Source organism: Cryptomeria japonica, chromosome 9 (genome assembly GCF_030272615.1).
Source record: "Cryptomeria japonica chromosome 9, Sugi_1.0, whole genome shotgun sequence".
NCBI lineage: Eukaryota > Viridiplantae > Streptophyta > Pinopsida > Cupressales > Cupressaceae > Cryptomeria > Cryptomeria japonica.
In genome coordinates, this window is record NC_081413.1 from 254,958,436 (window position 1) to 254,986,087 (window position 27,652).

A 27,652-nucleotide genomic window follows, 5' to 3' on the forward strand; every position below is an offset into this window, starting at 1 on the left:
TCCAAACTACTGGGCACCAATCTACACACATCTGTTGAGCGCTGAAGATATACATGTTACCTAATCATATGTGTTCTCCAATCAAATCTAGATTATTTATGCTGACAATTGATCCCTACACTGACTTGATCTTGCCCCTAACATGTCAGAGTTAGTGATTTTGAACTTGTGTCATATTGTAATGAGTGCTACAGTACCTTTATAATACAGTTACTCGAAAAAAAGTACGTAGTTTTAAAAATTAAATATAATAAAATGTACTAGTCGCTTCCACAGCTCACATGTAATGATCTCTCATGAAGGAAATCTTGAGTAATTATTGTTTTAATTACTTTGTGGTTGAATAAATTGGAAGTTGTGTGATTGTTAGGAAATTTGGTTCTACATTATAAAATAATATTGCAGCACAAATTAGTTGTGAAGAATGAACAAAAAAAGATAAAACAAAATAATAGAATAACATTCAATAAGACACAGATTAACATGGTAAAACCTTGACGTTATGTCAAGGAAACATCCACCGGGTAAAGCATTGGTATTCTTATTGTTAAGAAGAAAATTTGCAATCTTCATGCAGATGGTATTACAATTGATATGCCTTTAAAGACTACGAAGATACTTATAATATCTTCCAGAAGATAGCCACCATCAAACTTAGATTTTTCTCTTAAGAAAATTATGGATTCTCTGTTAAAGAAAAGGTATATTTTTAAGATAAGATAAAATAAGAAGATAAGTTTTTTGTTTTACATTGTTGTCATAATCCAATAGTTTCCACCTTGACAACAATTTATCTAATAGTAATACTTGCCCATGTCCATTCATCACCTTTTTTTGCAAGCCAAGGGAAGCCAAACTCCACTTTAGCTTCTCTAACATTACTGTTTTTGTAAACATGTCTGCACAATTTTTCGGTGCATGAACTTTGTCAAGAGCTACTCCACTTCCATCCATAACTTGTCTTATGTAATGGTATTTAATTGCTACGTGCTTGGTCTTACTATGATAAGCTGGATTTTTAGCCAAATGGATAGCACTTTGACTATCACAAAATAAAATCATCTTGTCTTACTTTTCCATACTCACCCAATAGATCTGTTAACCAAATTGACTCTTTGCATGCATATGATACAACCATATGCTATGCTTTAGTAGTGGATCAAATAACTGTTCCTTGAAGCTTTGCCAGACAACAGATAGGTAGTCCTGTAAGAGTAAAGACATAACCTGAAGTAGATCTCCTTTTGTCCAAATTACTTGCGAAATTTGAATCAACATAACCACAAGCTGAATCATTGCAACCATTTTAGGTGATACAATAATCACTTGTGCCTCTAAGATACCAAAGCCTCCATTTCATTGCTACCCATGCTCTCTATCTACCAACAATACCAACTGCATGTAAAATATTTGGTCTTGTACGTACCATCACATACATTCCTATTGCATAAGCATAAGGTACATGAGACATATAATCCTTTTTCTTCTTTATTTCTAGGACATAAACTTGAAGAAAGCTTAAAATAGGAAGCCAAAGCTAGTTCACATTTTTCATATTGAATCTTATGAGGATCTTCTCCACATACTTTTGTTGTGATATCCAAAGTTTACCATGTTCCCTGTCTCTATGTATTTCCATGTCAAAAATTTGTTTTGCTACTCTTAGATCCTTCATATCAAGCGTCCTAGCCAATTGAGACTTTAACTCGTTGATCTCAACCATGCTTTTACTTGCTACAATCATATCACCAACATGTAACACCAAGACAATGAATAAACCGTTTTCAAACTTTAAAAGTCAATGCAATGGTCTTACTCAGTTGAAAAATTTTGGCTCACCATGAAGGAATCAAACTTCTTGTACCATTGCTTGGGTGACTGTTTTAGGCCATACAAAGACTTCTTGAATTTGCAAACAAATTTTCTTTTGCAATCTTTAACAAATCCTTTTGGCTTTTCCATATATATCTCCTCATCCAAACCTCCATGTAAAAATTTTGTTTTAAAATCTAGCTGCTCTAACTTAAGATTAAGTAAAGCAATTAGTGCTAATACTAGCTGAATAGAAACAATTTTAATAATGGGTGAAAATTTTTCATCGAAATCACTACCTTCCTTTTGAAAATACCCTTTTGCTACAAGTCTTGCTTTGTACCTTTCAACTTTATCATCAACAGCTTGTAAACCCATTTACAACCATCAAATTTCTTGTCCTTTGGGAGTTCTACTAGGCCCCCTGTTTTATTCTTCTCCAAAGAATCCATTTCTTCTTTCATTACTACTTTCCATTTACAGAAAATATACTTCTTTAACATCCACCACAACTTTAATCCAAAAATATACTTAGATTGCTGAACTTAATAAATAACAACATATGCATCACAACCAAAAACATTTTAGATTTGAGTTGTCACAAGAATGCCCCATCCATAGCTCTTTTGGAATCTTACAGTGTATTGCAACTAATGGTGTCTAATTTACTAGATAGTAAGTTATAGAGATTGCTTCTACCCATAACTCTTGTTGCAACTTGACATTACTAAGCATGCTTCTTGCTCTCTCTTCTACTAGATAGTAAGTTATAGAGATTGCTTCTACCCATAACTCTTGTTGCAACTTGACATTACTAAGCATGCTTCTTGCTCTCTCTAGAAGAGTCCTATTCGTACATTCAAGAACACTATTTTGTTGAGGAGTGTAAACTGTGGTTCTATGCCTTTCAATCTCAGCTTCCTTGCAATAATTTTCAAACAAGATGTGAACTTGCCCCCAATATTTATCTTAAACACTTGATTGACCTGTCAATACTCTTTTCAACCAAAACTCTAAACTGCTTAAACACACTAAACACATCAGCTTTATTTTTAAGAATATATACCCACACTTTTCTAGATTAATCATCTGTAAACGTCACAAAGTATGATGATCCTAAAAAACAATTGTAGGGGATGGTCCCCAAACATCTGAATTAATATAATCTAGAATACCCTTACTTTAACGACTCCCTGTTTTAAACTTTTTTCTACTCTACTTCCCCAAAACACAATACTTGTAGGAATTCAAATTCAAAGATTTTTCAATCTAGAAGTAACTTATGGCTTATCAATACCTTTAGCCCTTTCTTGCTCATATGGTCCAATTTCTGATGTTATAAACAATTAGATTCATCCGCTTCCTCATATACAACTGCTACTTCACTTATTTCAGTTTTCCCTTCTAACTTGTAAAGGTTCCCAATTGTTGTAGTCTGCATTACCACAAAATGCCCTTGGACTTTCACTTTTCCATCTTGACATGTAAATTTATAACATCTAGTATCCAAAATTCCCAAAGAAACTAAATTCTTTTTAAGTTGTAATACATATCTTACCTCTATCAATGTCCTTACAAGACCATCCGGTATTTTAATCTTAATGCTTACTATCTCTATTGACTTACAAGAAATATTGTTTCCCATAAGAACAACACCACCATCAATAGCTTGGTAATGAGAAAAGCAACTTGTATATGGACACATATGATTAAAAGTACTAGAATCTAATAACCATTCCTCATGATATTGTAAGATATTCCAAACAGATAGTACTTCATCGACCATACTTGAACTTGTCTCAATTGGATTTGCTTCCTTTGGGGAGTCATACTCGTTTTCTTTCCTCTTCCAACAATCTTTCTTGAGATGTCTTGATTTATTGCAGTACCAACATTTTCCCTCACCCTTGTTGCATTTTGACTTATATCTAGATGTACCTCTTGAATCCTCCCTTTTTTTAATTGATCGATCCCTTGCTACAATTTCTTTTGCTGTGGAGTTTTCTATATTAGGTTTCCTCCACATCTCTTCGGACAACAAAGTTCTCACAATAGAATCAAATTCAAGGATGTTAGTTGTGTTAAAGCTAACGGAAGTGACCATGTGATTTTACGATTCAGGCAGTATACACAATAACGTGACTACTTTGTCTTCATCTTCGATTTTACACCCATACTAGTTAATTGACACATAAGAGTCTTGAAAACATTTAAATGATTAGCAATTTTGGTACCTTCATTCACAAACTATATAACTGCATTTTCAAATAGATTTTGTTTGTCAAATATTTTGTCATGTAAAGAGTGTCCATTCTACTCCATAAGCCTGTTGTAGTTTCCTATCCAACAATATTGAAAAGAACATCATTTTTTAAACACAACCAAATTGTGCTAAGAGCTCTTGTGTCTATATCCTCCCAATCTTCATCAATCATATTTGCAAGTTTCTTTGAATCGTCTATTAATGCCTTTTGCAATCCTTGTTGCACCAACGAATCACGCATCTTGAGTTTCCACAACCCAAAGTTATTATTCCCATTGAACTTCACCTCTAATTTTGCATTCAAAAGTTTCACCATTTGATGCTGCAAAACAAACACCAAATCCTAACAAAGTTGTTGCAAAATAATTGCTTTGATACCACTTGTTATGGAAATGTGTGTTAGTGTTTTAGCAGCAGAAGATTTCATTATGACTGCGATGGTTTCTTCCTACACTTCAAGAGAAGCTGATGTGTAATGGCTTCCTTAATAACTGTCACCGACCTGCATGTAGGACTTGCGGCTTTGTGGGAGCCTCATGCGTGCTGGTAGCGGTTGCTTTCCTCTTCGCATTTCATCTGATATAAAGATTGTCAATGTGGCTTATGTAACGACATATATGTAACTGCTGATAAGCTTATGGTGTCTTTTGGCCTTCCGTCTACCTCCGACAAGAGATATTTCGAGCCTTGTCTTCTCTGTAAAAGGCATGTTGTTGTTTGTGCTTTAGTGGGGGGTGAAGTTCTCAAGAGGGAGTCTATATTAATATGTGATCATCCATGCTAACTTCAGTGTAGAAGCTTTCAGTTGTTTTGAGATTTTATTGGCTTATAGTGCTGATTGTTAAGTGCTAACAATCTTGCTTAAATCATTGCTTGATTAAGCTTGAGAGCATTGTATCAGATTTGTGTTTTTAATAAAGTTTAATTTTTGGTGTGCTTGGGTTTTTCACCTTCAGGTGGAGGGTTTTCCTAGGATAAAATTCTGTGTATCTTGTTCTTGTAAGATTTTCTAAGTTTCAGATGTTGTGTCTTACCTTTCTTATTCTAACATTAACAATGTGAACCCATAGAATAAAGTAATATTGCAACAAAAATTAGTTGCAAAAAAATAATAGAAAGATATAATAGAATAACAAAATAACATTCAACAAGACATGGATTTGCATGGCAAAATCTTGACAATATGCCAAGAAAACATCCTTACGGCAAAGTATCAATATTCTCATGACTCAAATAAAATTTATAATCTTCACGTAGCTGCTATCACAAATTGATATGCAGTTATGATGCTAGTGCCATACAACCAATTATGGATTTGTACGACCAAAACGAGGACTAGGGCAATAAAAATTTTGTAGACCTGGGGCAAAAGTCTTCGATTTTTGTGATTTGATAGTTGATCTTAGGTTTTGGCCCTTTCAGAAGCAATGGCAGGGTCTATTTTGGTCCAAAGTGCTTCAAAAATTTTGCTACCTTCCAAATTTGGCAACCTCCTCCCAACTCGAAAACCTTGAAGATTAGGCCTCACATGTCCAATTTGGGTGAAACAAAAGGAAAACCCAACTTTTTTTGACTCCTTGAACTCAATGGTAAGCTCAAATTTTCTCCAACACGCTCCAATATGAATCCCCAATGAAAAATCACAAAGAAGAAACCTTAAATCTGGTTTATTTTCAAGCTTTTTTGATTCTCCAGGTCACCATATGGTGCAAGAGAAGAGCATACTCAACTTTACTAAAAACAACCAAGATCTCTCATTTGGCAATAGCTCTACCCTCAAATCTAAGAAGGGTTTTGCATGGTCATGGCTTCGATATCATGTAGGAGCTGAAGATTAGCTCAACACCCGAGACCACTTGCAAAAAACACAAGAAGCCTTCCACAAGAGAGTATGCAAGATATGAGTTTCCTTGATATTAAGATCTATGAGGTATATTACAAAGTGTACATTAGCCTTGTTTATATGGGCTAGGTAAGTGATAGGATTAAACAAGATTATGACATGTGTCTTGATCCTATGTTATGAGACAACTAACTTAAAACAAATATTAGACGACCTAGGGAACAAGTAAATGAGATACATGACCCCATTATAACTGACTTCTAGAAATAATACCTAGGGCCTAAGTAAACTTAAGTATGTGAGTAGGACCTAGTAGTGAGCTAGTTAGGTAAAATACCTTATTCACAGTAACAAAATTTACAATCTTTACAACAACTTTTTGGGTTTTTCACATTCATTCTGAATAAAATGTAATTGCATATCTTTTCATTTTGCCTAAGGTAAAAGGTTAACATGCCCTTATGACACTATGTGAAGGATTTTAAGATTGACGACTTAAAACAAATCATATGTCACACGTTTACATTATTCAATTAAAACAAAGACTGAGCAGAGTTAGTACATGTGGAGTTTGAATAGATTAACGTATAAATATGAATGCTATGTTTAAATACAAGACTCAAAACAAAGCCACAAGCCTCACCGTTGGACTCACTTGTAATACAAAGTTTACATATTCATAGAAGCAGATTGGCTCTTATCACACATAAGGAGACATCTCTGTAAATATTTATAAGCAAGATACACATAATAAATGTCATTGAGTGAACAACTAATTTTGAATAACAATAGTAATATAACATTGAATTCTTGATTATTAGCAACTCTAGCAATATGGAAGCATGATAATTACCACTGATCATCTAAGTGCAAAATGACACTTATTTATATTGTTTACAAACAATTGCATGGAAATAAATTAATTAAACTATCTAGACTTTAACTCTAGCTATGATTGCTTGTATGATGTCAAGCTTTATTACAAATTATCTTGTATGCTAATTCTAATATGCAACTGCCATTTCATCTGATGGTTAAAACTAGAAATATTGCAATTTATATTTTAATACTCATCTCTTACACATGGCTAAATAAAGGACCTAACAATAGCCATCTCCAAGCTCTAAATAGAGGATGTTTAAAATAGCAGAAAACCATGAATAGCAGGTTCTAGCTAAAACTAACAAATTTAGAATATGATCTTCTCTTTAAAAATGGTGACAAGTTATTTTTAGCTGGGCCAAAAGTGGATTTTCCTGAAAGATAACTTTGGATGATTTGAATCAACTGGTTCTTCCCTCTATTATGATGAGGTCTGGCAAAACCCTTTGACAAAACTATGAAATTCTTATCAATTCATCTATCTTGGTGACTCGAATCCCTTTGCTCCTTAAACTTCTTCATTAACAATTTTATCTTCAAGTAACTCTTTACAAGTTAGACTAGTCAAGTAGCAAAAGTACAAACTGTCAGGTTCTTTACAATCATTCCTTTTTTTTAATAAAGTCTGGTAACTTTTTGATGAAGCTTTCAAAATCACTTTGATGCTTTCATGGCAGATCCTTCGAAAATACTTTAAAATTGTGAAAACTTATAGATGTTCCAAATTTGAAGGCTTTTTGTTTGGTTGTATCTCCTTTTGATCTGGAAAGTAGCTGATAGAATTTTGAAGAAATTGATGAAGAGATGATGCTGATATTTATTGTATTCTTCTGTAACTTTGAAAATCTTTCACTATAGCATCCATAATTAGTGAAACCTTTGAAAATCAGACAATAACTATTATTTGCTTATGGTCAGCAAAGATGAATTTGCTTGTGAATTTTGAATGGATGATAACCTCTTTATAAATATTCATTTCTGCTTTCTGACTGATCAACTTAGTGCCCTTAATTTTTTTTTAATTTTTAAATAACAATTATTTATAAAGCCTTCATAAATTAGGCATGTTTTTCCTTGAGCCTCTGCCCTTTTTTTTATTGACAAATATTAGTAAAAGGTGCACCTAGAATAAGGCACACTTTTTAGACTTTATCTGCATTTGGAAAAAGGAAGACAAACTCACATGAAAGCTATGCCTGTCCCAGGATCTATTTCCTTAACTCAGCGGCAGTTTTGAAGGATACAAAATTGAGTAAAAAGTGGCCTTTGCTTTTCCTCATCCATATGGCTTGGACATGCTGACTTAGACAAGTTTTGTCTTTTGCTAAGTGGACTTGTTTTGCTCAGCTGACAGCTGCATTTTCTTTCGTCTTTATTCCCCTTGGCTAATGACTGCCCCCTCTAGCCGCAGGTTTTCTTGAACTCAGAAAGAGGCAAGTCTGACTTTTTAAATAGTGGCAGCTGCCCCTTTTTTTATTATTTTAATTTTTAATATTAAATTTTTCGTAATTAATAATTAATATTATTAACAATTTGACAACAGTAAACTATTAATTAAAATTTATATTTAACAATACTTTTAATTATAAACTAGTAATTAACAATTAATAATTAAAATCAAAATCAGTAGACAACCTACATGATCAATATGACATTTTTGGACTTTGACATGATGACCTCGCCATACAATTGGAAATGACTATTTTTGACTTCGACTTTGACATAAAAATGATTGTGCAACGCAATCAAGTTGTGGATTGGGTATAACAAAGGTTAGATGCATTTAGCATGGAATTTAGTATTGCAATTGAGTCAATCATGGGGAATTGATTTTTTATGTTTTCTTTTTTTAAATGGTAAGTCCTACCTTGCTTGGATTTCTCAAAATGATGCGGCTCTTAATGTGATTTTTATTGTTTCCTTTTATGTTTAGCTCTACATGGATGCCTACTGTAAAAGTTTCATTTGCACATTGCATAATTGGTCTTATTTGAAAATTCTCTGACTTGATTCATAGTATATGGGTCTGGGCTGAATGTTGTGTCAGCTTTCAAAGTGTGACTTGCACATACAGTTTTCTAGCTATGTGTAGTATACCATTATATCATTGGAATTATAAAGGATATTTGAATGGGTAGGGGAGATCCAGCTAAACATGGAATGATCAGCCCTGGTGGATAGTCTGGCACAGATCACCATCATGCTTTGAAAGCATAGTTTCTATCGTCTTTCCATGCCTATGGGCAATGGGGTGACTCATAGGTGCCAAGGGCAAATCTCATGTAATTTGTGAGATGGAGGTAATCCCACAGAGGTTTCAATAAGCTTAAATGACCTCATCTAGATGATATCACGTCACAAGTCTTTCATTACTGAAATCATTTAGTAGGAATGCTAGCTGATGAATTGGGCATAATCCTAGTTATGCACTAGGGATGCATAACACACTTCTTTATAATCTGTATATTCTCCTTGGTGTGATTGCATGTTCAAAGACTGGTTCTATAACGTACCATTTCTACAAATCTTGATTATTACTTAAAATGTTAGCTTTATTTCACCAAAAATAACTACCTATAAGAAGCTGGTGCTGAGCACACTCCACTCACATTCCTCCGACCTTCCAACATGCCGATATATACATAAACACGTGTATTTAGGACTTAGTAGTATGGTAATTAGGTATTTGAGGCATGATGAGAAAGAGCTAGGTTATATTTGCTATGCTCATTGCAGGAAGTTATTTTTGGCTGTGAAATTGGTTGATGGTCTTATTTATTTTTCACCTTTACTTATCTGGGACTTAGTTGTAACCTTAAACAGAAGATGCTTTATGGAGTGAAAAAAGTATATTTGAACTACCATTCTCTTGATATGCTTTATGCCTATTGTTCTCAACGTAACTTAACTCTGATTGTTTTTCTATTCTTCTAGCAATTGAATCTGATTGTCTTCTATATATTTATTTTGCCAAAACATAGTAATCTTTAAATAGTGGCTTGCTATTGTTTACCTTATTTATAAGTATCCCTTTGTGACAATGTCTATGGTAACATCAAATTCATTGGGATGTTTTCACTGGTAAATATTACAGGTTTTTGAAGAGAGAGCATACCTTGTTGGTGTTGAGCGAAATGGAAATAATGCCTTGTTTGGAATTGCAGATTCACTCAACGAATTATCCCAACTAGCTGAAACAGCAGGCTTGAATGTTGTGGGATCTACACATCAAAGGTGTGTTTAATATTATCTTGTCTTATCTGCTAACAATTTTGCTTGTAGTAAATGCTCAATTTTGTGTACATTATCTTGTCTTATTTGGTAACAATTTTGCTTGTAGTAAATACTCAGTTTTGTGTCTTGATTTGGCTCTTTCATTGTAATAACCATCCAAGAATTTTTTTGAGAAATCACATCAATTGAATGTGAACTTACAATGCAATATTGTTCCACTTATTGGTCACCCAGTTCCCAAGATGGGCAAAGTGAGAGCATACAGTGAAAGGATCTACATATCAAATTAATTTGTAGCAGTTGAAAGAGCACTGACGGCAAGCCAACTAATACCATTTATTCAATGGAGTGCATATGCAATACTGGAAATAAACACAAGCTGCTTCCACTTATTCAATTGTGAGCAAATACAAATCCTCCACTTATTTAGTAGGAAACAAAGGGGCACTTCCACTTATTCAGTGGGAAAGCTTATTACAAAATAACCACTTATTCAGTGGGGTAAGTACATCAGCTATATCAGAGTTTAAACCCATAGGCGGTACTACCATCCAATGTTTACAATATAAAATGCGTAGAAATAATAGCTTTTGGTGGTATAACTATCCAGAGCATTACAAGGTTAGTTCATATGCATAGTAAACACCAAAATAAGAAGATTAGCTGCTGATGAAAATAGAAGCTGCTGTAACACTTCAGAATAATCCAAATATCATGAACAAATCATCCAACTATAAAACATTAGCAATATACCTTGATGAATGACGAGGAATATGCTGGTACAAGTCTGATAATGTTCTGTAGATAGGCTTTAACAGGTCTGGGCAGCAAGGAAGACACCCAACTACCTCACCAACACACATCCAACATAGCCAAAGTGATAATAGGCAGAAATGCCTTTTCAAAGCATGCTCAAAATTCACCAAATCATGCTGAGAGGAAAGTATATCAGATTGAAACACTGCCGGTGAAGCTTTGGAAACTCTATAAAGAAGCACACTAACACACCCAACACTCTCAAACTGCATACCACTCAAAGCACTTCTATAAAAATCCTACACACACCAAATGCACTATAAAGCATAGTTCGAAGACTCTGTGAGTACTTTGCAAGACTCACAAAACTCTTGAGAATTTGAGCTGGTTGAGCTGAGTCAATCAGACTCACGCAGAGTCCGGCCGAGTCTTGGAGAGTACTTGGTAGAGTCCTACTCCAAGACTCCTGAGTCTTAGGCTTGGATTCCAGAGTACTGAGCTCAGACTCTTTTGGCACATGATCATAACACACTTAGTGACTGAAATTTCAAATTTTGAGAGTTTGAGGATCATATGACTTGTGTAATATTTGAATTATTGATAGTCAAATTATAATTTTATGTTCTCTAAATGCATTGATTTCTTTTTTGGTGTAATTGTGATTTTTTTTTCTACAATTTTGTCCCAAGTTTTTTGCCAAGTCCGTGTTGAGTCTTGAATCTGAATCAAGATTTTGGGCTGTTGAGTTGAGTTCGAGTCCAATTTTTTCAAACTAAAAGCAGCAAATCTACTATTCATTGTTTCACTGTGAAGCACTCTAACAATCATGTAAATCCCATTATGCCAAATTTTTGTACCAACAAGAGTTCTGTGACTCACCATGACTCGCCAAAACTCGGCGAGTCACGGGCCGAGTGACCCTCGGCGAGTCCTAGGTGGCCCGGACCTAGACTCGCCGAGTTTTGGCCAAGTCACATGACTCTCGGCTCGGACTTGGCGAGTCCCGAGTTCATGACTTGGCCGGCAGAAAATACTGAAAAAGTAAAAACACGTTAAACAATGGTTTTACTTGCTTTTTTTTTTCATTTATATTTGATTCTAAGTTGTAAAAGGCATCTCATTTCATTCTATTGAAAAAATCGGAGGAGAAGAGTGAGTTGTGAGGAAAAAGAAGAGAACATAGTAGGGCAACCAGCAAAGGAGGAGTAAAATTTCTTCAACAAATCACATTGGGGCAGTGTAATACTTGCATTTGGTGCATCAAAAGCTTGTTAGAGAGGATTGGAATATGTTTGAGCACAATTGGAGTATGTTTGAGCACATACACTCCAAGAGGCGCAATAGACTGTCTGTGGAGAGGTTGAATGATCTAGTCTTTGTTCATTACAACCTCCGTCTTAGACAGAAACAGGTTATGGACCATGACAACACCCCGATCATGCTAGAGGAAGTTGATCTAGAATCTGAGTGGATCAGTGAGGCTATAGATCCTATCTTTAGTGATGAGGACTTAGATTGGATCGACCAGGTAGATAGAGAGGCTGAGGTTGTGTTGTGATGTATTCACACATCGCCCCATTTCAAATGGGGACCCCTACCTTTTTGCTTTCTAGGGTTTTGTTTCTAGGTCTTTTAGGGTTTTGTCTATTAGCCTTTGCATGCTGAGTGTTGCCAGGGGGATCACTCAGATGGCAGGCTCTGCTTGAGCCAAGGTGAGTTAGTGGATGCTCCGGGTTAGGATCATCTTTGAAAGTCTTCCTTAGGACAAAGTTTTTCTCTTGTTGCTAATTGTGTCTTGTTTGAGTTTGAGGAGGAAGCTTGGTGAGTGAGTATCATCTTTGAAGGTCTGAGTTAAGTCAAATTGGTGAGTGATGAAGTCTGGAATGTCATCTTGATCTTCAAATGTCTTGAAATTTGGCTGTCTAGAATGTCATCCTGATCCTAAAATTTGACTAAGTCTAAAAAATTGAAGAATCCTCCAAAAACTAGATTTTGCATTATAACTCCTGGAGGTCCGAAACCACTCTCAAACATCCTGACAGTATATATGGAATATAAATTAAAGTATAAGTGACATTTCCTTTCTCACTTATACTTAAATGTTATATTCCATATATGAATCTTGACGGAGAGACTAAAATGTCAAATTTCGCTCCTGACCCTTCCAAAGGGTCTAGAGCGAAATTTCACAAAGGACCTAAATTCTTCACCTAAATCATTGAATGGTTGAGAAAATTTGCAAGGATATGGAAGGAAATGGATCTAGGATCAAGTCTATGACAAAGTCAAGTCAATTTGAAGGTGAATTGAGCCTAGAATAGGAATTTCGCTCCTGACCCTTCCAAAGGGTCTAGAGCGAATTCCTCTATAAAACACTCCACCTTGACCCAAACTTAGAACTAACTCATTCCTAGGCATTATTGAGGGAGAAACACTTATTTGGAGTGAAGAAATGTGAAAATGGAGTCAGGATTATAGCCTAAGGTGAATTTCGCTCTTGACCCTTCCAAAGGGTCCAGAGCGAAATTTATGTAAAACCCTTTTTCTTTCACAAAACCTTGAGCTATACGTCAACTTGAAGATAAAATTTGCATGATCATGATGGAAGGAAGCCTAACAAAGTGTGTCCAAGGCATGAAAAGAAGAAAGGAAGTAAGAAATTAGCTCAAAATGAGAATTTCGCTCTTGACGCTTCCGAAGGGTCTAGAGCGAAATCTTCATTTAACCCTCTATCTTGCCTAGGACATTGGAAAGACCTTGTTTTGAACTAAGTAGGTGGCAAATTCACTTGAATGTGGCGAGAGGAAGGTGAGTTTGATCAATTTTAAGATGGATTGGATGAAAGAGGTGTGAAATCAACCAAGATTGTGAATTTTGCTCCTGACCCTTCCAAAGGGTCCAGAGCGAAATTCTTAGAAGAAAGATTTTTATTCCTTGTTTGCACTGAAAGCCTTGTTCCTTGGGCATGGTGGGGGTAGATTGATATGTTCTTACCTTCGAAAGTGATTGAAAGCTTTGAAAAGTGAGGATTTTCTCCAAGATTGTGAATTTTGCTCCTAACCCTTCAAAGGGTCCAGAGCGAATTCTTCATAAGCCTCATTTGCTTCCTTGTTTAGACTACCAACCTTGTTCCTTGGGCGTATTTGGAAGGGAAGTGATGTGTCCTTGCCTTTTGAGATGGATTGGGGTTGAAAAAAATGAAGAAATGAGCTCAAAACATGAATTTCGCTCCTGACCCTTCCAGAGGGTCCAGAGCGAAATTCCCAAAATCACCTAGTTTGCCCATGATGAAGGTCAAGGTATGAATTACCAGGTCTTGGTGGAGAGAAGGCTAGTGTATGTTTGCCTTGGAAAGCATTTTGGAGTAGAGAAATGATAGAATTTGTCCTAGAATGTGAATTTCGCTCCTGACCCTTCCAAAGGGTCCAATGTGAAATTTTTGAAACCTCTATTTTGCTCCAATTTTGCATCAAACCTAGTGTTGATTGAGATTAAGGGCATCCTTAGGTATGCATTTGAGCAAGTATGGTCACAAAATGAGAAGAATTTGAGCCAAGAATGCAAATTTCGCTCCTAACCCTTCCAAAGGGTCCAGAGCGAAATTCTAAATAGGTCCTGTCCTTGGTCTATGTCCAGAGCGAAATTCCCTATAGGTCCTGTCCTTGGCCTAGGTCCAGAGCGAAATTCTCTATAGGTCCTGTCCTTGGCCTAGGTCCAAAGCGAAATCCTTTTTTTGGTCTTTTTGGGGGTCAAATCAATGATGTCTTCAGGAGAAAGCGATTCAAAGGTCAAGAGAAGTTCAAGGCAAGGAGATGATGAAATTTGAGCTAAAATGCAAATTTCGCTCCTGACCCTTCCAAAGGGTCCAAAGCGAAATTCTTATAGGGCCTGTCCCTGGGGAGGATCTTGAGCGAATTTCATTGTAATGCCTTTTTGTTGATGATTTAAGGTAGAAAATGCTATGTGAGATAAATATATCATGTGTACTTAATCATCTTTTGGTTTGTTTTGCAGGTGGAAGAAAATAGGGCCAAGACAAAAACGACCTATTCTAAGCTCATCACCATCAAGGACGTCCCAGATGCATAAAGGAGGACTCAAGGTGTTTTGAAGCATTGGAAGACTCCAAGTGTTCGAGGAGCTGCAAGCTAGCCTCAAGACCTCATTCTACCACATGAAGAAACCACATGATGACAGAGAAGAATGACACTTCAAGGCGAGGTATGCTACCAGAGAAAGAACACTTGACAATGAGGAAGCCTCATCAAGCATATCAGAGTCAAGGAGGTACACCATTCATCGCATCAAAAGACAGAAAAGAGGTCAACCAAGACACAGACGTCAGACAAGGTGGCATCCTAGTCACTTTTCCTCCAGTTGGATTGGTCCACCTCAGCATGTCCAGATTCAATGTACCTGACTCATTGGGGATGGCACAAACTTCAAGGCACCTACCCCTGTTTCCTATTGGTTCTCAAATATTCAATGTAATTTTCTCATTGGCTAGGGAAGTTTGTTATAACAAACCCTAATTAGGGTTTTCATCCTATAATCCTAGCCATCGATTCTAAGTCAATCAGAGCCATCTGTTTGTAGAGGGTTCTCTATATAAAGCCCTGGCTCCTCATTTGTAAAGGGTTAATAGTTAATAGTCAGAGAATAGTTAGGAGTTAGCAAAAGAGAGATAGTCAATAATTAGTAGCTCAATAGTAGATAGCATTTTAGAGTAGAGTAGAAAGAGAAGGCAAAGATTGTTGCCAAGAGATTGTTGCAAAAGACATGTAAACTTCATTGAAGGAATGGTGAATTCTATGTGTCGATTCTACAATTTGCATGGTCTCTATACTTCTCAAATTTAATTTCATGTTATTAGATGAATGGAAGGAATTTGTATGAGTAGAGTAGAAAGAGAAGGCAAAGATTGTTGCCAAGAGATTGTTGCAAAAGACATGTAAACTTCATTGAAGGAATGGTGAATTCTATGTGTCGATTCTACAATTTGCATGGTCTCTATGCTTCTCAAATTTAATTTCATGTTATTAGATGAATGGAAGGAATTTGTATGATCAATGGTGAAATTTGTATATCCATACTACTAGCAGTTTGTTGATTGCAAACTTGCCTTGCATAGTCAATTGGAATCATTCAACTTAAGCTTAACTTCAATTATCGCTTCTTCATTGATATGCATCAACCTGACGGTGTCTATGCTTGTAGCGGTGATCTGAACATCATAAAGCCTTCCTTAGAAGTTCGCACTAACCTTGTGGAGATGATCCTAGCATGTCAAAGAAAGACTTAGTTAAAGTTTCATCAAAGGCCATCCATCGCTCCTACATTCTTAGTGTTAGAATTAGACCCTTATCCAATCCTTATCCTTTTAAAAAAATCAAGGATCAGTAAAGACCCACGTTCCAGTGATATCCAAAGAAAATCAGACGCTCAGGTCATCGAATGTAAGTCCCCTTGTGATTCCAGCAAAATCACATCATACCACAAGAGCTTATCCACACGTAGAGAACCTACAATCAGAACCTTGGAGCTACTCCGATTGATCCTTCCGCGAGATCTTCAGCATTCGGGGAAGCTTTATTCAAGAGAGGGTAAGGTACCTTTAGGTATTTTATTCTGTGTTTGGTCGTGTACAAAAGACACATCAACAGGTTGTAGCCATGGCAGAGGAGGAGGTTAGAGTGCGAGTAGAGCTAGAGCCAGAGCTAGAGCTAGACATAGCTGATGTTGGTGAGGGTAGAATGGAGTCACGGGCAGAGTGTATGGCTGCTGACGCATCCAGGACCTACCTTAGACGCCTTCGTAGAAAGGACCCAGGCTCCTCTGAGCCATAGACTTGTAGTTGTTTTACTTTTGATATATGTGTGGAATTGGAACATTTGAATTTTGTTGTCATGGATTTCATATTCCATGAGTTATGTAATATTTTTACATTTGACACTATTTATATATCTATGGTTATTGGTTGCTATTTCCTTTAGCTACAATTTGCGTTTATACTAATGTGATCGATGTATACTTGTGTATGTGATCAAATTAACTTTTATTTGATGATGTTATTGTGTATTTAAGGTTTGTTTAATAAAGGGTGCATGAAACAAGTTTTAAATCCTTAAAAATCGCTAAATTTCTTGGGTTTTTCACTTTGCTAAGTCCTGGCTAATCCCGAGTCGAGTCACCCTTGCCGAGTCCGTGCCAAGTCCGAGTCCCATTTCTATGGTATCAACATATAAATTGTGGGCAAAAGAATGAACATATCTCATCGAGTCTCAATCACAATTTATCTAAGTTGCCGAGCTCATCCATATTGGGCTCTTGACGCGAATCGGGTTCGCTTGGGTTTGGGTTCGTGCTGGGTTTGCCCAAGTCTGGCCAAGGTTCATCCCAGGGACCCTGGGTTCGTACAACAAACCCAGTGTCCCTGGGATGAACCCTGGCTTGACCTAGGCAAACCCAAGCGTAGATCTGGGCGACCTCAGGCATGGGGCTAGGTCAAGTCACCAAAAAGTGACTTTAAACATTAAAAAATTATTTTTTTACCTTTTTGTAGCAAAAAACCCTAATCTGGCCCTTGCTAAATACATTTGGAATTCTGAACTATCAATTGAAATGGCATTTGGCATTGATCAATGATGAAGCAGCATACTATTAAATGTATTTACTCTCTCTCTCTCTCTATATATATATATATATATATGTACGGACAAACCCAACCCATGAACCCAAAAGGCAAATTTTTTTTTCCCAAACCCATCAACTAGGTTCGTGTCGTCAAACCCGCTCCTGAACCCGAACCAGTAAATTAGCAATTTATCCATCTCAAAGTCAACATTGTTGGCAAACATTTGGATTGTTTCTCATGGAATTTGATGATTTTCATCAATTATGTATAATCAATTACACAAACCTTTTCAAAATGAAGTTAGCAATTGTCTTCTCCAGCAAAAAAGAAATCAGCTTGAATACATGCTAAGAACAACTGATTATGGTTATGAACCACATGCACTACCTCCCAAATGTTATCAATGTTGGTTGATATAATCATCCCTTTCAACAACGACTTACAAACATTTTCTCTTGAATTTATGATGTCAAGCTGAACATAATTACAACTGTTTGAGATTGAAAACCATAACTCACTAGCTGATTTTTCTAAAATTAGCAATCTTAAAATAGGATAGCATTTTCAAAAATGAATTATTTTCATTTACATAGATAATGGAAGCATTACTCTCCAAGTACGAACCCTCACCCACTAAAAGGTAGTACTAAATGCGGACAGAAAGGGGGGAAGAACACAATAAACCAGGGCAGAAAAAAAGAATAGGAATTTCAAGCATACAAAAAACACAGTGAATGAAAGCCAGTAAAAAAAAGAGCAATGGAACCATAGACATAGGATGATACTAGAGGGTTAGGGATATGAAACCTCAACAGAGGAGGGCCATCAACCTTCTCCTAGTTGCAGAGGCTCCTCTTAGATGCAAAACTTTTTGTCGATATTCTAAATTGATTGAGTTTCTTGGATGATTGATTCATGAATTGATTTGCCGATTCCAATATGAATTGATGATTGATGATGATTTGATTGCTTGTTTGTCTACTTTGTTGATTGATATAAATTATTGGATTTCTTGATGCATTGATGAGTGATGATGTATTAATGTTTTCTTGGAATTATCTCCATATATATATATATCTTTATAGAAGAGTCACACTCTTTCTCTCACTATCACTACTCTTGAAAACATAATTTTATTTACTTGCAAAGTCACATAATGTTCTATTCCGAAATGATTGATTGAATGCTTGTTTTCCTTTATGCATTGATTATTTATTCCATGATTCTCTCAATGAAATGATATGCCCTTTATATCCTTTTCTTGAAGGAGTCACCACCCTTCACAAGAAGTGAGTCACCCAAGAATTGAGTCATCTCTCTTCATTGCTGCCTTTGAGAATAATAATTTATTTCCAAATTGATGGATTGCTTCCTTCATTCCCAATTGATGGTTAATTCAATGATGATGACAAATGGATGCCCTTTTCAAATGAAATGATCTCCCTTTTATATCTCATATTAGAGGGAATCACAACCCTTCATTTCATGCCTTATCCTTCATTAAACTTAATTAAATTTTTATATTATATTATATTTTAATTTATTATTAAATCCCATTTCAAAAAGGGGACATTACAAAAGTCTATCCTTTTGTATGTATGTGAAAGGGACTTTAAAGCATGTGAGATTAGAGAGGTATGTGGCACTTAGGTAGCACATGGAAACGATTCACCCTATTCATGACACAGAAATCAGAAGTTCTTTCTCTCAGAATTTACACCTTATGATAGTGATGAAGGGGTAATAGAAGGAAATGAAAATGAAAATGATGTCCTCATTTCTCCTTGACAATTTATATGGTCAAATCCATAGATGCCATTGTTGCAGCTATTTTAGATGTTAGATGCAGTAGTTCAATTGCCCAACTACTCATAAATGTGAACCGGAGGCATTGTGTATATGAACAATTGTGTTTCATTTTCGTTTTGTGTTGGTGTTGGAAATAAGCCACACCTGGACCGACGATGGACTAGTCCAAGAGGGGCTAGTAGCTCAGTGGTAGAGCACTCCAACAGTGTATGGAAGGTCCTAGGTTCGAGTCCTAGTTGGTTCATGTCTCAACATGGTATTAGAGCCAGGTTCCTTCTATAAAGCCTAACCGCTTGAAGGTACATCCTGTCTTCAGAGGGAGTCTGACATATCGTCAGAAGTAACCTTGGACGAAGAGGTTAGAAGATTGATTTCAGCTTTAGAGGGAGCTTGTGGAAGCCTTACATTTCAACTTCAGAGGGAGCTTGGCATTTTAGCTTCAGAGGGAGCTTGTCATTTCAGTTTCAGAGAGAGCCTGACATTTCAGCTTCAGAGGGAGCCATGTCATCATGAAAATTTAGTTAATGCATTTTTCTCTGTGATGGAGAAATTTGAGGTGAAATCCCTTGTTAATGAGTTCTTCTATGCGAGAGAAGTTCGAAGTGAAATCCCTTGTTAACGAGTTCTTCTCTGCGAGAGAAGTTCCAGGTGAAATCCCTTGTTAATGAGTTCTTCTCTGTGAGAGAAGTTCGAGGTGAAATCCCTTGGTTAACAAGTTCTTCTCTGAGAGAGAAGTTCGAGGTGAAATCCCTTGTTCCACCCTTTGGGAGTAGCTATGGTGGATCCATCCTCTGGGATTAGCCATGGTGGAAGTCATGTGTGTGACTTCATGATTTATTTTCTGTTTTTCTGATTCACCTTCTAGGAGTAGCTATGGTGAATATTGTTATGTTGAGATAACATTTTTTATTTGAGAAAATTTGTGATGAGATTTTTTTTGTTGACATTCTTTTGGTTGCAGCTATGTGTACTTGTCATGTGATGACATTTTGAAGATCTTTCTCTTGCTAAGAGGGAGTGTTGAAGATTTATATCTAACTCCTACCTCTCCACCATGGGGTCTCTTCACTTCTCTGCCGGTGACTCTTCATGTCTATGTGGCTGATGGTGTAGTTGTGGCTTTTAGTGACTCTTCATGTCCATATGACTGTTGGTGAAGATGTAACTGTTGGTGTCTTTTCTTCTTCCTTCGATTCTTTATATTCATTGCTCTTCTCCAATACTCCACCACCATTTCAGCTCTCCCTTTATGAAGATAGGAATCTCTAAGCGTATCCCAACTCAATCCTATTTGGCTTGCCTGTGTCGTGGGATGTTGTCTGCTTTCCTTACGGATCTCCTACTCTTTCTACACTCAAGTCAGAATTTACTATCAAACCGGCCCACGCCTCAGGATTCTTCGATACGATAGAATCCTCATCTTGATCGACTGCATATTTAGATAAAAATCTACTTCTGTATTCACTTCTCTAAACTTTGTATCCTGGGTTTGAGTCCTAGCCGGTCCATGTCTCAACATTTTGGACTTTTGATTACACCAATTTTTTTTTTTAAAACCAACTTATTTCTCAAAGTATCCCCCTCCCAAAATATTCTAAAATGGGTAAAAATGATTTCCTAAAATGAATTTTTCCTCCCTCACCATTTTGATTCACCCAGATAATATTTGGAGATCATTGTTAAAGTCACCTCAAAAAATCAAAATAGCCTACATGTTAATATTTAAACAAATACCCAATAAAATTCTAGACTCAACCTAAAAATTGTTTGAAAACCCTAAAGAAAATCTCAAATAAATTTTTTTTCATAGAAAGGCATACTATAGTGGTAGGGTATCTAACAAGTCAATTTTATAGCAGAGGAGTGGGACGAAGATCTTTTTTAGGTATGGTGAGTGTAGAGGTCAAAAAATGACTCACGAGAATCCTTGCTTACCACTAATCTTCCAATTCTTGTAGATTTGAAAGCATTATAGTGAGGCCAATTTTGAAACTTGAAGCTGAAAGAAATAGGGTGGGAAAGTGCAAAACAAACCATGCCTTGATTTATTTTAAGGTTTGAAATCCTTGCTGCTGCAAATTTATTAATGCTTTGAAGTGTTATCATCCACAACGATCATAGCTTTTGCCTTAAATGTGTTGTGTCACTTGCAAGGATTTTTTTTAATTGCTTCATTGGCCTTTTTAAAGTGCTCATCTTCACATGTGTTAGTGGAAATATAGTAGGCTTTGCACTTTTTAATTGGCCATCTGTGTTGCCATTCTGCTTTTTGGGTCCTTGTTTTGCAATGATTTGGACTTTAGATTGATGGATTTTTGAGGTTCTTACCTATTATAACTTCGCTAACTTTTGGGTATGTGTAGGGGAAAAAGTGAGACTAAGTATGGAAACCCTAATCCCACTCTCATACACACTCATGGAATACGAAAGAGCCTAGGGAGGTAACGCACGTCGGCTACTTCTTTTGAGAAAGAGAGAGCTGTGGATTATCACTTAGGTTTTCTATTCATTTGCTGTAAATGAGAGAGAGGAATGATGCACAATGCAATCAAACCTAGAAAGCAAGCAAGCAAACCCTAATCTGAGAATGCAGATCAAAGAACAACTGATACACTGCTGAAAAGTACAGATCAGAAGGCAAAATCAGAGGTGCACCCGTGTCTGAAATCTGAGCAGAAATGTCCGGGACCAGGGTGCCACACCACTGTCCTGATTCTGCAATTCTGGAGCTGAAACTGACAAGAGGGATTTTGAGACCTGCAAAGTGCTGTTCTGCCAAGTCCTGCTGATAGAGGGCAGGACCATGGCTCCACGCCACTGTCCTAGGTAGGACTAGGGCGCCACGCCCCTGTCCTTGGGGTTTCTGCCAAGATCTGCAACCCAAAATTGTCCCTGTGTGCTCTTCCGGTCTCAAAACTTCCAGCGACGCTCGGATCCGAACCTGTACCTGAAGCTAAAAAAGAGGGTTTGGGGTGGCTATATAGGATTTTGCCTTAGTCAAACCCCCGTGTTGGTGATTTCCACCTCCATGAATAGCCGATAATGTATTGAAAATGTGTGTGAAAGAACCTTGTGTGCGTGCAAGATCCTAAGAATGAAAGTAAACAACCTAGAGCAACCCTAAAGAGTAAACCCTAATTGCTTATAATTGACAAAGTAAATGCTCTAAATCCACAATGCAAAGTGATCTAAAGCATGAATGTGAATCAAAATGAAGCTTATGCAAAGACATGAAAACAACATGAAACCATACCCAACCCCAAGGGAGAGGTACAAGCCAATCGTCAGTTGGTGATCTCCTATTGTTCTTCTACATCTTCAAAAGCCCCCAATTGATAAAATGATGCTTGATGAATGTTTGATGGATGAATGTTGAATGTTGTTGAAGACTTCAAAGATCTACTTTTTCGTTGCAAAGAAGGCTCTAATACTCCAAAAACCTGCTCTTAGATCCTTAGAAGAAGACCCCTTCAAATGAAATAAGAGAGCTCTTAAGTATGAAACCCTAGCTCTTAATTTCATGTTTAGGCTGACATAGGATTTGAATTTCTCGCTGATATTTTGGGGTTAAGTATTATTATATCATAGGATTGTGCTCTCGAAATCTCGGGGAAAAAGCCGCGGACCATGTGCATTCCCGCCACGGTCCGACCAACTTTTCACCAAATTTTCAGGGCCATTAGATATGTGATGATATTAGAGCGCATCCCAAAGTTACAACTGATTTCGAGATGTTTTGATATGCGAAATCGGGCCTAAACGGTCAAAATAAGACAATCAGGGTTTATGATTAAACGATTCATTGGAGGAATAAGATGAAAAGAGGCACACTTAGGGTAAAGGGCCCAACTTTATAATATGTAAAGTGATGAGACATGACCTTAGATTTAATTAAACTAATTAATTAAAGGCTTAAAGGGGAATTAGAAATGCAAGATGCAAGACACACTAAGGCGGGTGCTAACCTAAGCGTGAAATTGTACCAGCCTAGCAAGGGTGTACAATTTATGACACTACAGGGTATTTCTTGTGTACTACTGTGTGCCCTTGGTTTGGGATGCCAAGTTTGACTTTATATCAGAGTTACAAGAATTTGCCAAAATTTCCAATTCCCGAGGCAAGTCCATTAGCCTCAAGAATTGGACTCACCGAGTCTAACCAAGGCTAACAGAGTCTTAGCAGACTTGTCGAGTTTGCAAGAATTGCCGATTCTAGCCGATTCTTGAGCCCCAAAATTTGTTGTCCCAACAACATGAAAAAGTCACAAAAAAAAATAAAAAATAATGAGTTTAAGTGAAAAGTTAAACACTTATATTTGTTTCCCCAACCCCTAAAAGGCATTTTTATTGTTTTCAAGCACAAGGAGAGAAAAACGATGCTTTGATAAAAAATAGTATACCATTGAAGAAAAAACCAATAGGTTGATTGAAGACAAAATATTGATTGAAGATCATTTGGGCAGGTTAGTAGCTTGTATTGACATATTTAGAGGATCTCAAAAAGGATTTGGAGGAGGCCACTAATTTGGAGCTGCATTTCTTCATTTTTTGAGCAAATTTGAAGAGGTAAGTTAATATTTTTTAAAATTTTCTTTTTTAAATTTCAAAGTTTCAAACTTCCATTTTTTGGTACATTTGCTTTATTTTATTTCATTTTAGGTTAATGAGAATTGGACTCACCGAGTCTAACCAAGGCTAGCAGAGTCTCAGCAGACTCGTCGAGTTTGCAAGAATTCCCGATTCCAGCCGATTCTTGAGCCCCAAAATTTGCCGTCCTAGCACCATGAAAAAGTCACAAAAAAAATAAAAAAATAACGAGTTTAAGTGAAAAGTTAAACACTTATATTTGTTTCCCCAACCCCTAAAAGGTATTTTTATTGTTTTCAAGCACAAGGAGAGAAAAACAATGCTTTGATAAAAAATAGTATAACATTGAAGAAAAAACCAGAAGGTTGATTGAAGACAAAATATTGATTGAAGATCATTTGGGCAGGTTAGTAGCTTGTATTGACATATTTAGAGGATCTCAAAAAGGATTTGGAGGAGGCCACTACTAATTTGGAGTTGCATTTCTTCATTTTTGGAGCAAATTTGAGGAGGTAAGTTAATATTTTTTAATTTTTAAATTTTAAAGTTTCAAACTTCCATTTTTTGGTACATTTGTTTTATTTTATTTCATTTTAGGTTAATGGGATAAAAAAATACTAGCTATCAAATAATCAAACCCTAGCTATTTTTTTCCCTTTATTCTTTTAACTGAAAACCCTAATTGTTCTTGTTTTTTCTTATTTTATAAATTTTAATTCAATTAAAAAGTCTAAATGCTAACTTTTTATCATTTATAATTTATTGCAGCTTACCATTCATTTATAGATCCAAAATTTGAAGTATAATGTCCACCCTAGTTAGAAAGGATCTTGATTGGAAACATGCCTTTCGTGGTACAAAAAAGGTGAAATAACATGTATATATTGCAAAACAAAATACAATGGGGGAGGTATTCATCGGTTGAAGTGTCATCTTTCGCAAATACCATTGCATGATGCTAAACCTTGGATGCTAGCATCCATTGATGTTGTACGTGAAGTACAAATGGAAATAGAGGCCTTTGAAGAGAAAAAAAGAATTAAAAAGGAAGCAAAGGGAGGAAATGCCAAACATTGGTGGGGAGACCTCTTCAATTCCTCCATTTCTTAGATCCATGAGTAGTGGTAGTGGTAGTATGAGTGTGAGAGTTGGGCCTCAAAATTGTAAAAATAAATCCCAAGTAGATTCTTTTTTTGTTCCACATATGACTCTAGATTCTCATCCATCACTTGAGAGCATGGATTGGAATAAGGAGAAGCATTTCGTTGCAAAAAATGCAATTGGATATTTTTGGTTCTACGGCGACATTCCATTCCATGCAGCTAGGTAATCACTATTATTTTTGTTTTAAAATACATAATTTGATTTCTATGTCTAATGATTTTTTTGTTTTTAAGACTTAAGAGTATGTAGCATTTAAGATTTTAATTTTTAAAGCTAATAACTTATTTTGTTTATATAATTATTTTTAGGTCTCCTTATTGGCAAAACATGGTAGACACCATTACTGTTTGTGGTGCGAGGTTCATCGCCCTTAATGATGAGGAGATAAAAGGTGACATTTTGTATCAAAAGGTGGCTGATGTCAAAGTCACAATTGATAAGCAACATGATATATGGATGAGGAAGGGTTGCACCATCATGACTGATGGTTGGACCTGTTGACGTGCATTTTCTGACCAAACACAAAATAAAGTTTCCCAACGGTCACCTTATCCTCTCTTGATCAAAATCATGCATATGCTAAGATTGCAGGAAGATCATACAATGAGTCCAAGGTTCCAACTGCGTACTAGTGACTTTTTTATGGATATAGGCTTGTTTGGCTTTGATGTTTGCTGGTAATCCAAGGGGACTTACGTTTGGATCATTCTTTCACTTCTTTGCTATGGTTGGAACTTCATCATCGGATATAGCAATTCTGTGATGCATCTACTTTGAATGAACTAAACTGAAATGAACTGAAATTAAAGGGGAAATGATGATGATGATGAATGCTTTTAATGACATCCACAAGGCCAAACAGCCTATGGGACCCATAGATAGCTAGCAAAGAAGGCATGCAAAGCCCAAACAAATCCAAACTGTTAAACCTCTTTCTCCTTCTCCTTCTGCATCTTGGATCTTCTGTTGTGTAACTTCAAGACTAAGCTAAACCTAAGAACTCGATAGATAGCAATGCATTGGATGAGATCAACCACACTTCACTTCGCCACTAGAAGACAACTACATGAAGTGGGTGCAATTTTCAAAGGTTGTGCTTGAAGGGTTTTAAACCATTGATGAACACCATGAGAGAACAATGTTCATCCCATGATTTAGATAAAGCGCACACATAAAATAGCTCAGTCCAACCTTGCACTATTGATAAAAATCATCTATCAACAAAAGGTATGGGCAAGCAATCTTCACCTTAAAACATTGCAATCAACCTCGTTCATCTAAATGCTTGGAAAATAAAATTCTACTCTATGTGAGGAAGGTGAAACCATGCAAGTTTTGAAAAATAACTTAAGTGAACACCATTAGAGAACAATGCATCACTGTTATTATTTCAATAACTTATTGCGACAATCTCATACAAATCTCCTTTCTTTACAAATGAAGGGGACACCCCCTTATATATGCCTCTAGCCTTGATTATATGCAAACCTTAATTAGGGTTTGACCCAAAAGATTCCACACACATGATACAACAAGGTGGGAATAAATATTAATGACCCATTATGCCCATTTACAATTAACTAAGTTACCGGTTCGGGTTCGAAGAACCCGGTACGCTGGTACGACAAAATTTTGAAAAGGGGTTGGGTTCGTTAGTACAAAAACATGTAATTTTTTTTTTTTTTTATATATATATTTTGATATTTGTGAAGCCTATAAGCATGTATTAAAATTTGCATGTCACATAGCATCATATAAACAACAAAACAAACATAAGCTTGTAATCATAGCATGATGATGATACCATGATAGCATCATATACATCAAGTTTAATATCAAAATGACAAAATATTCAAGTATCATTGTTTCAACTTTCAACAATATAAAGTTTAATCATCAAATGGATCATCTAATTCATCCTCCTCCTCCTCCTCCTCATTGACATTGACATTAGATGAGGCAATGCCACTTGCACTTGCACTATAAGTTGGCTCGATTTCCGAGTCATCAAGTGTCAATGCAAGAAGCTGAGAAGCAGGAGCATCCAAATCAGTATGCTCTGGCTCTATATCCCACATCTTCGTTTCCCCTTAGTCATGTTGTTTGTGTGAAAGAAGACGTAGGCTGGAATGCACATATACTAAATTCTCTGCTCTTTTTGCGCTTTGTTGAGTGGATGAAAGAGTATGTGCTCCAATTTCTTTCTGAAGCAGATGAACTAGCAACCTATGAAGACAAAGTAAACAATTAAAGTTATACATTAATAAAAATAAAATTACTAGCAACCTACGCAGACAAAGTAAACTATAAATAAACTAAAACTTGTAAATTTAAAACTTTAATTAATTAAACTAACTTGTGATAAAACTTTTATAGCGAGGGGTTGTAGGTGTTGGAAGCATGTGCCATGTAAGTACCACCAGTTATGAGCATCCTTCTTGGATCTATGACGAAGTGCATCAACACTTAGACCATTCCCATTTGCGAATTCTATGAACTCATTTGTAACAACATCTCGCAAATCATCATCAGGATATAGTCTAAGAAATGCTGCCTTGTACCCATCAGATACTTCTATATCTCTCCATGGTGGAATCTTTCCTGGTTTATCAAGAAACTGATTGCTATAGTACTTAGGTGTCAAGGCATAGGCAAGAAGATGCAAAGGA

The 27,652-nt window shown here is 36.3% G+C and overlaps 1 protein-coding gene across 1 annotated transcript in view; it reads left to right on the forward strand.

Moving 5' to 3' along the window:
• LOC131034467 (uncharacterized) overlaps positions 1–27,652 on the forward strand; it is a 214,854-nt gene that overhangs the window by 807 nt on the left and 186,395 nt on the right. The window contains exon 2 of the mRNA XM_057965974.2: positions 9,895–10,034. Within this exon, the coding sequence (XP_057821957.2) occupies positions 9,895–10,034 (140 nt within the window). The remainder of the gene's footprint in view (positions 1–9,894; positions 10,035–27,652) is intronic.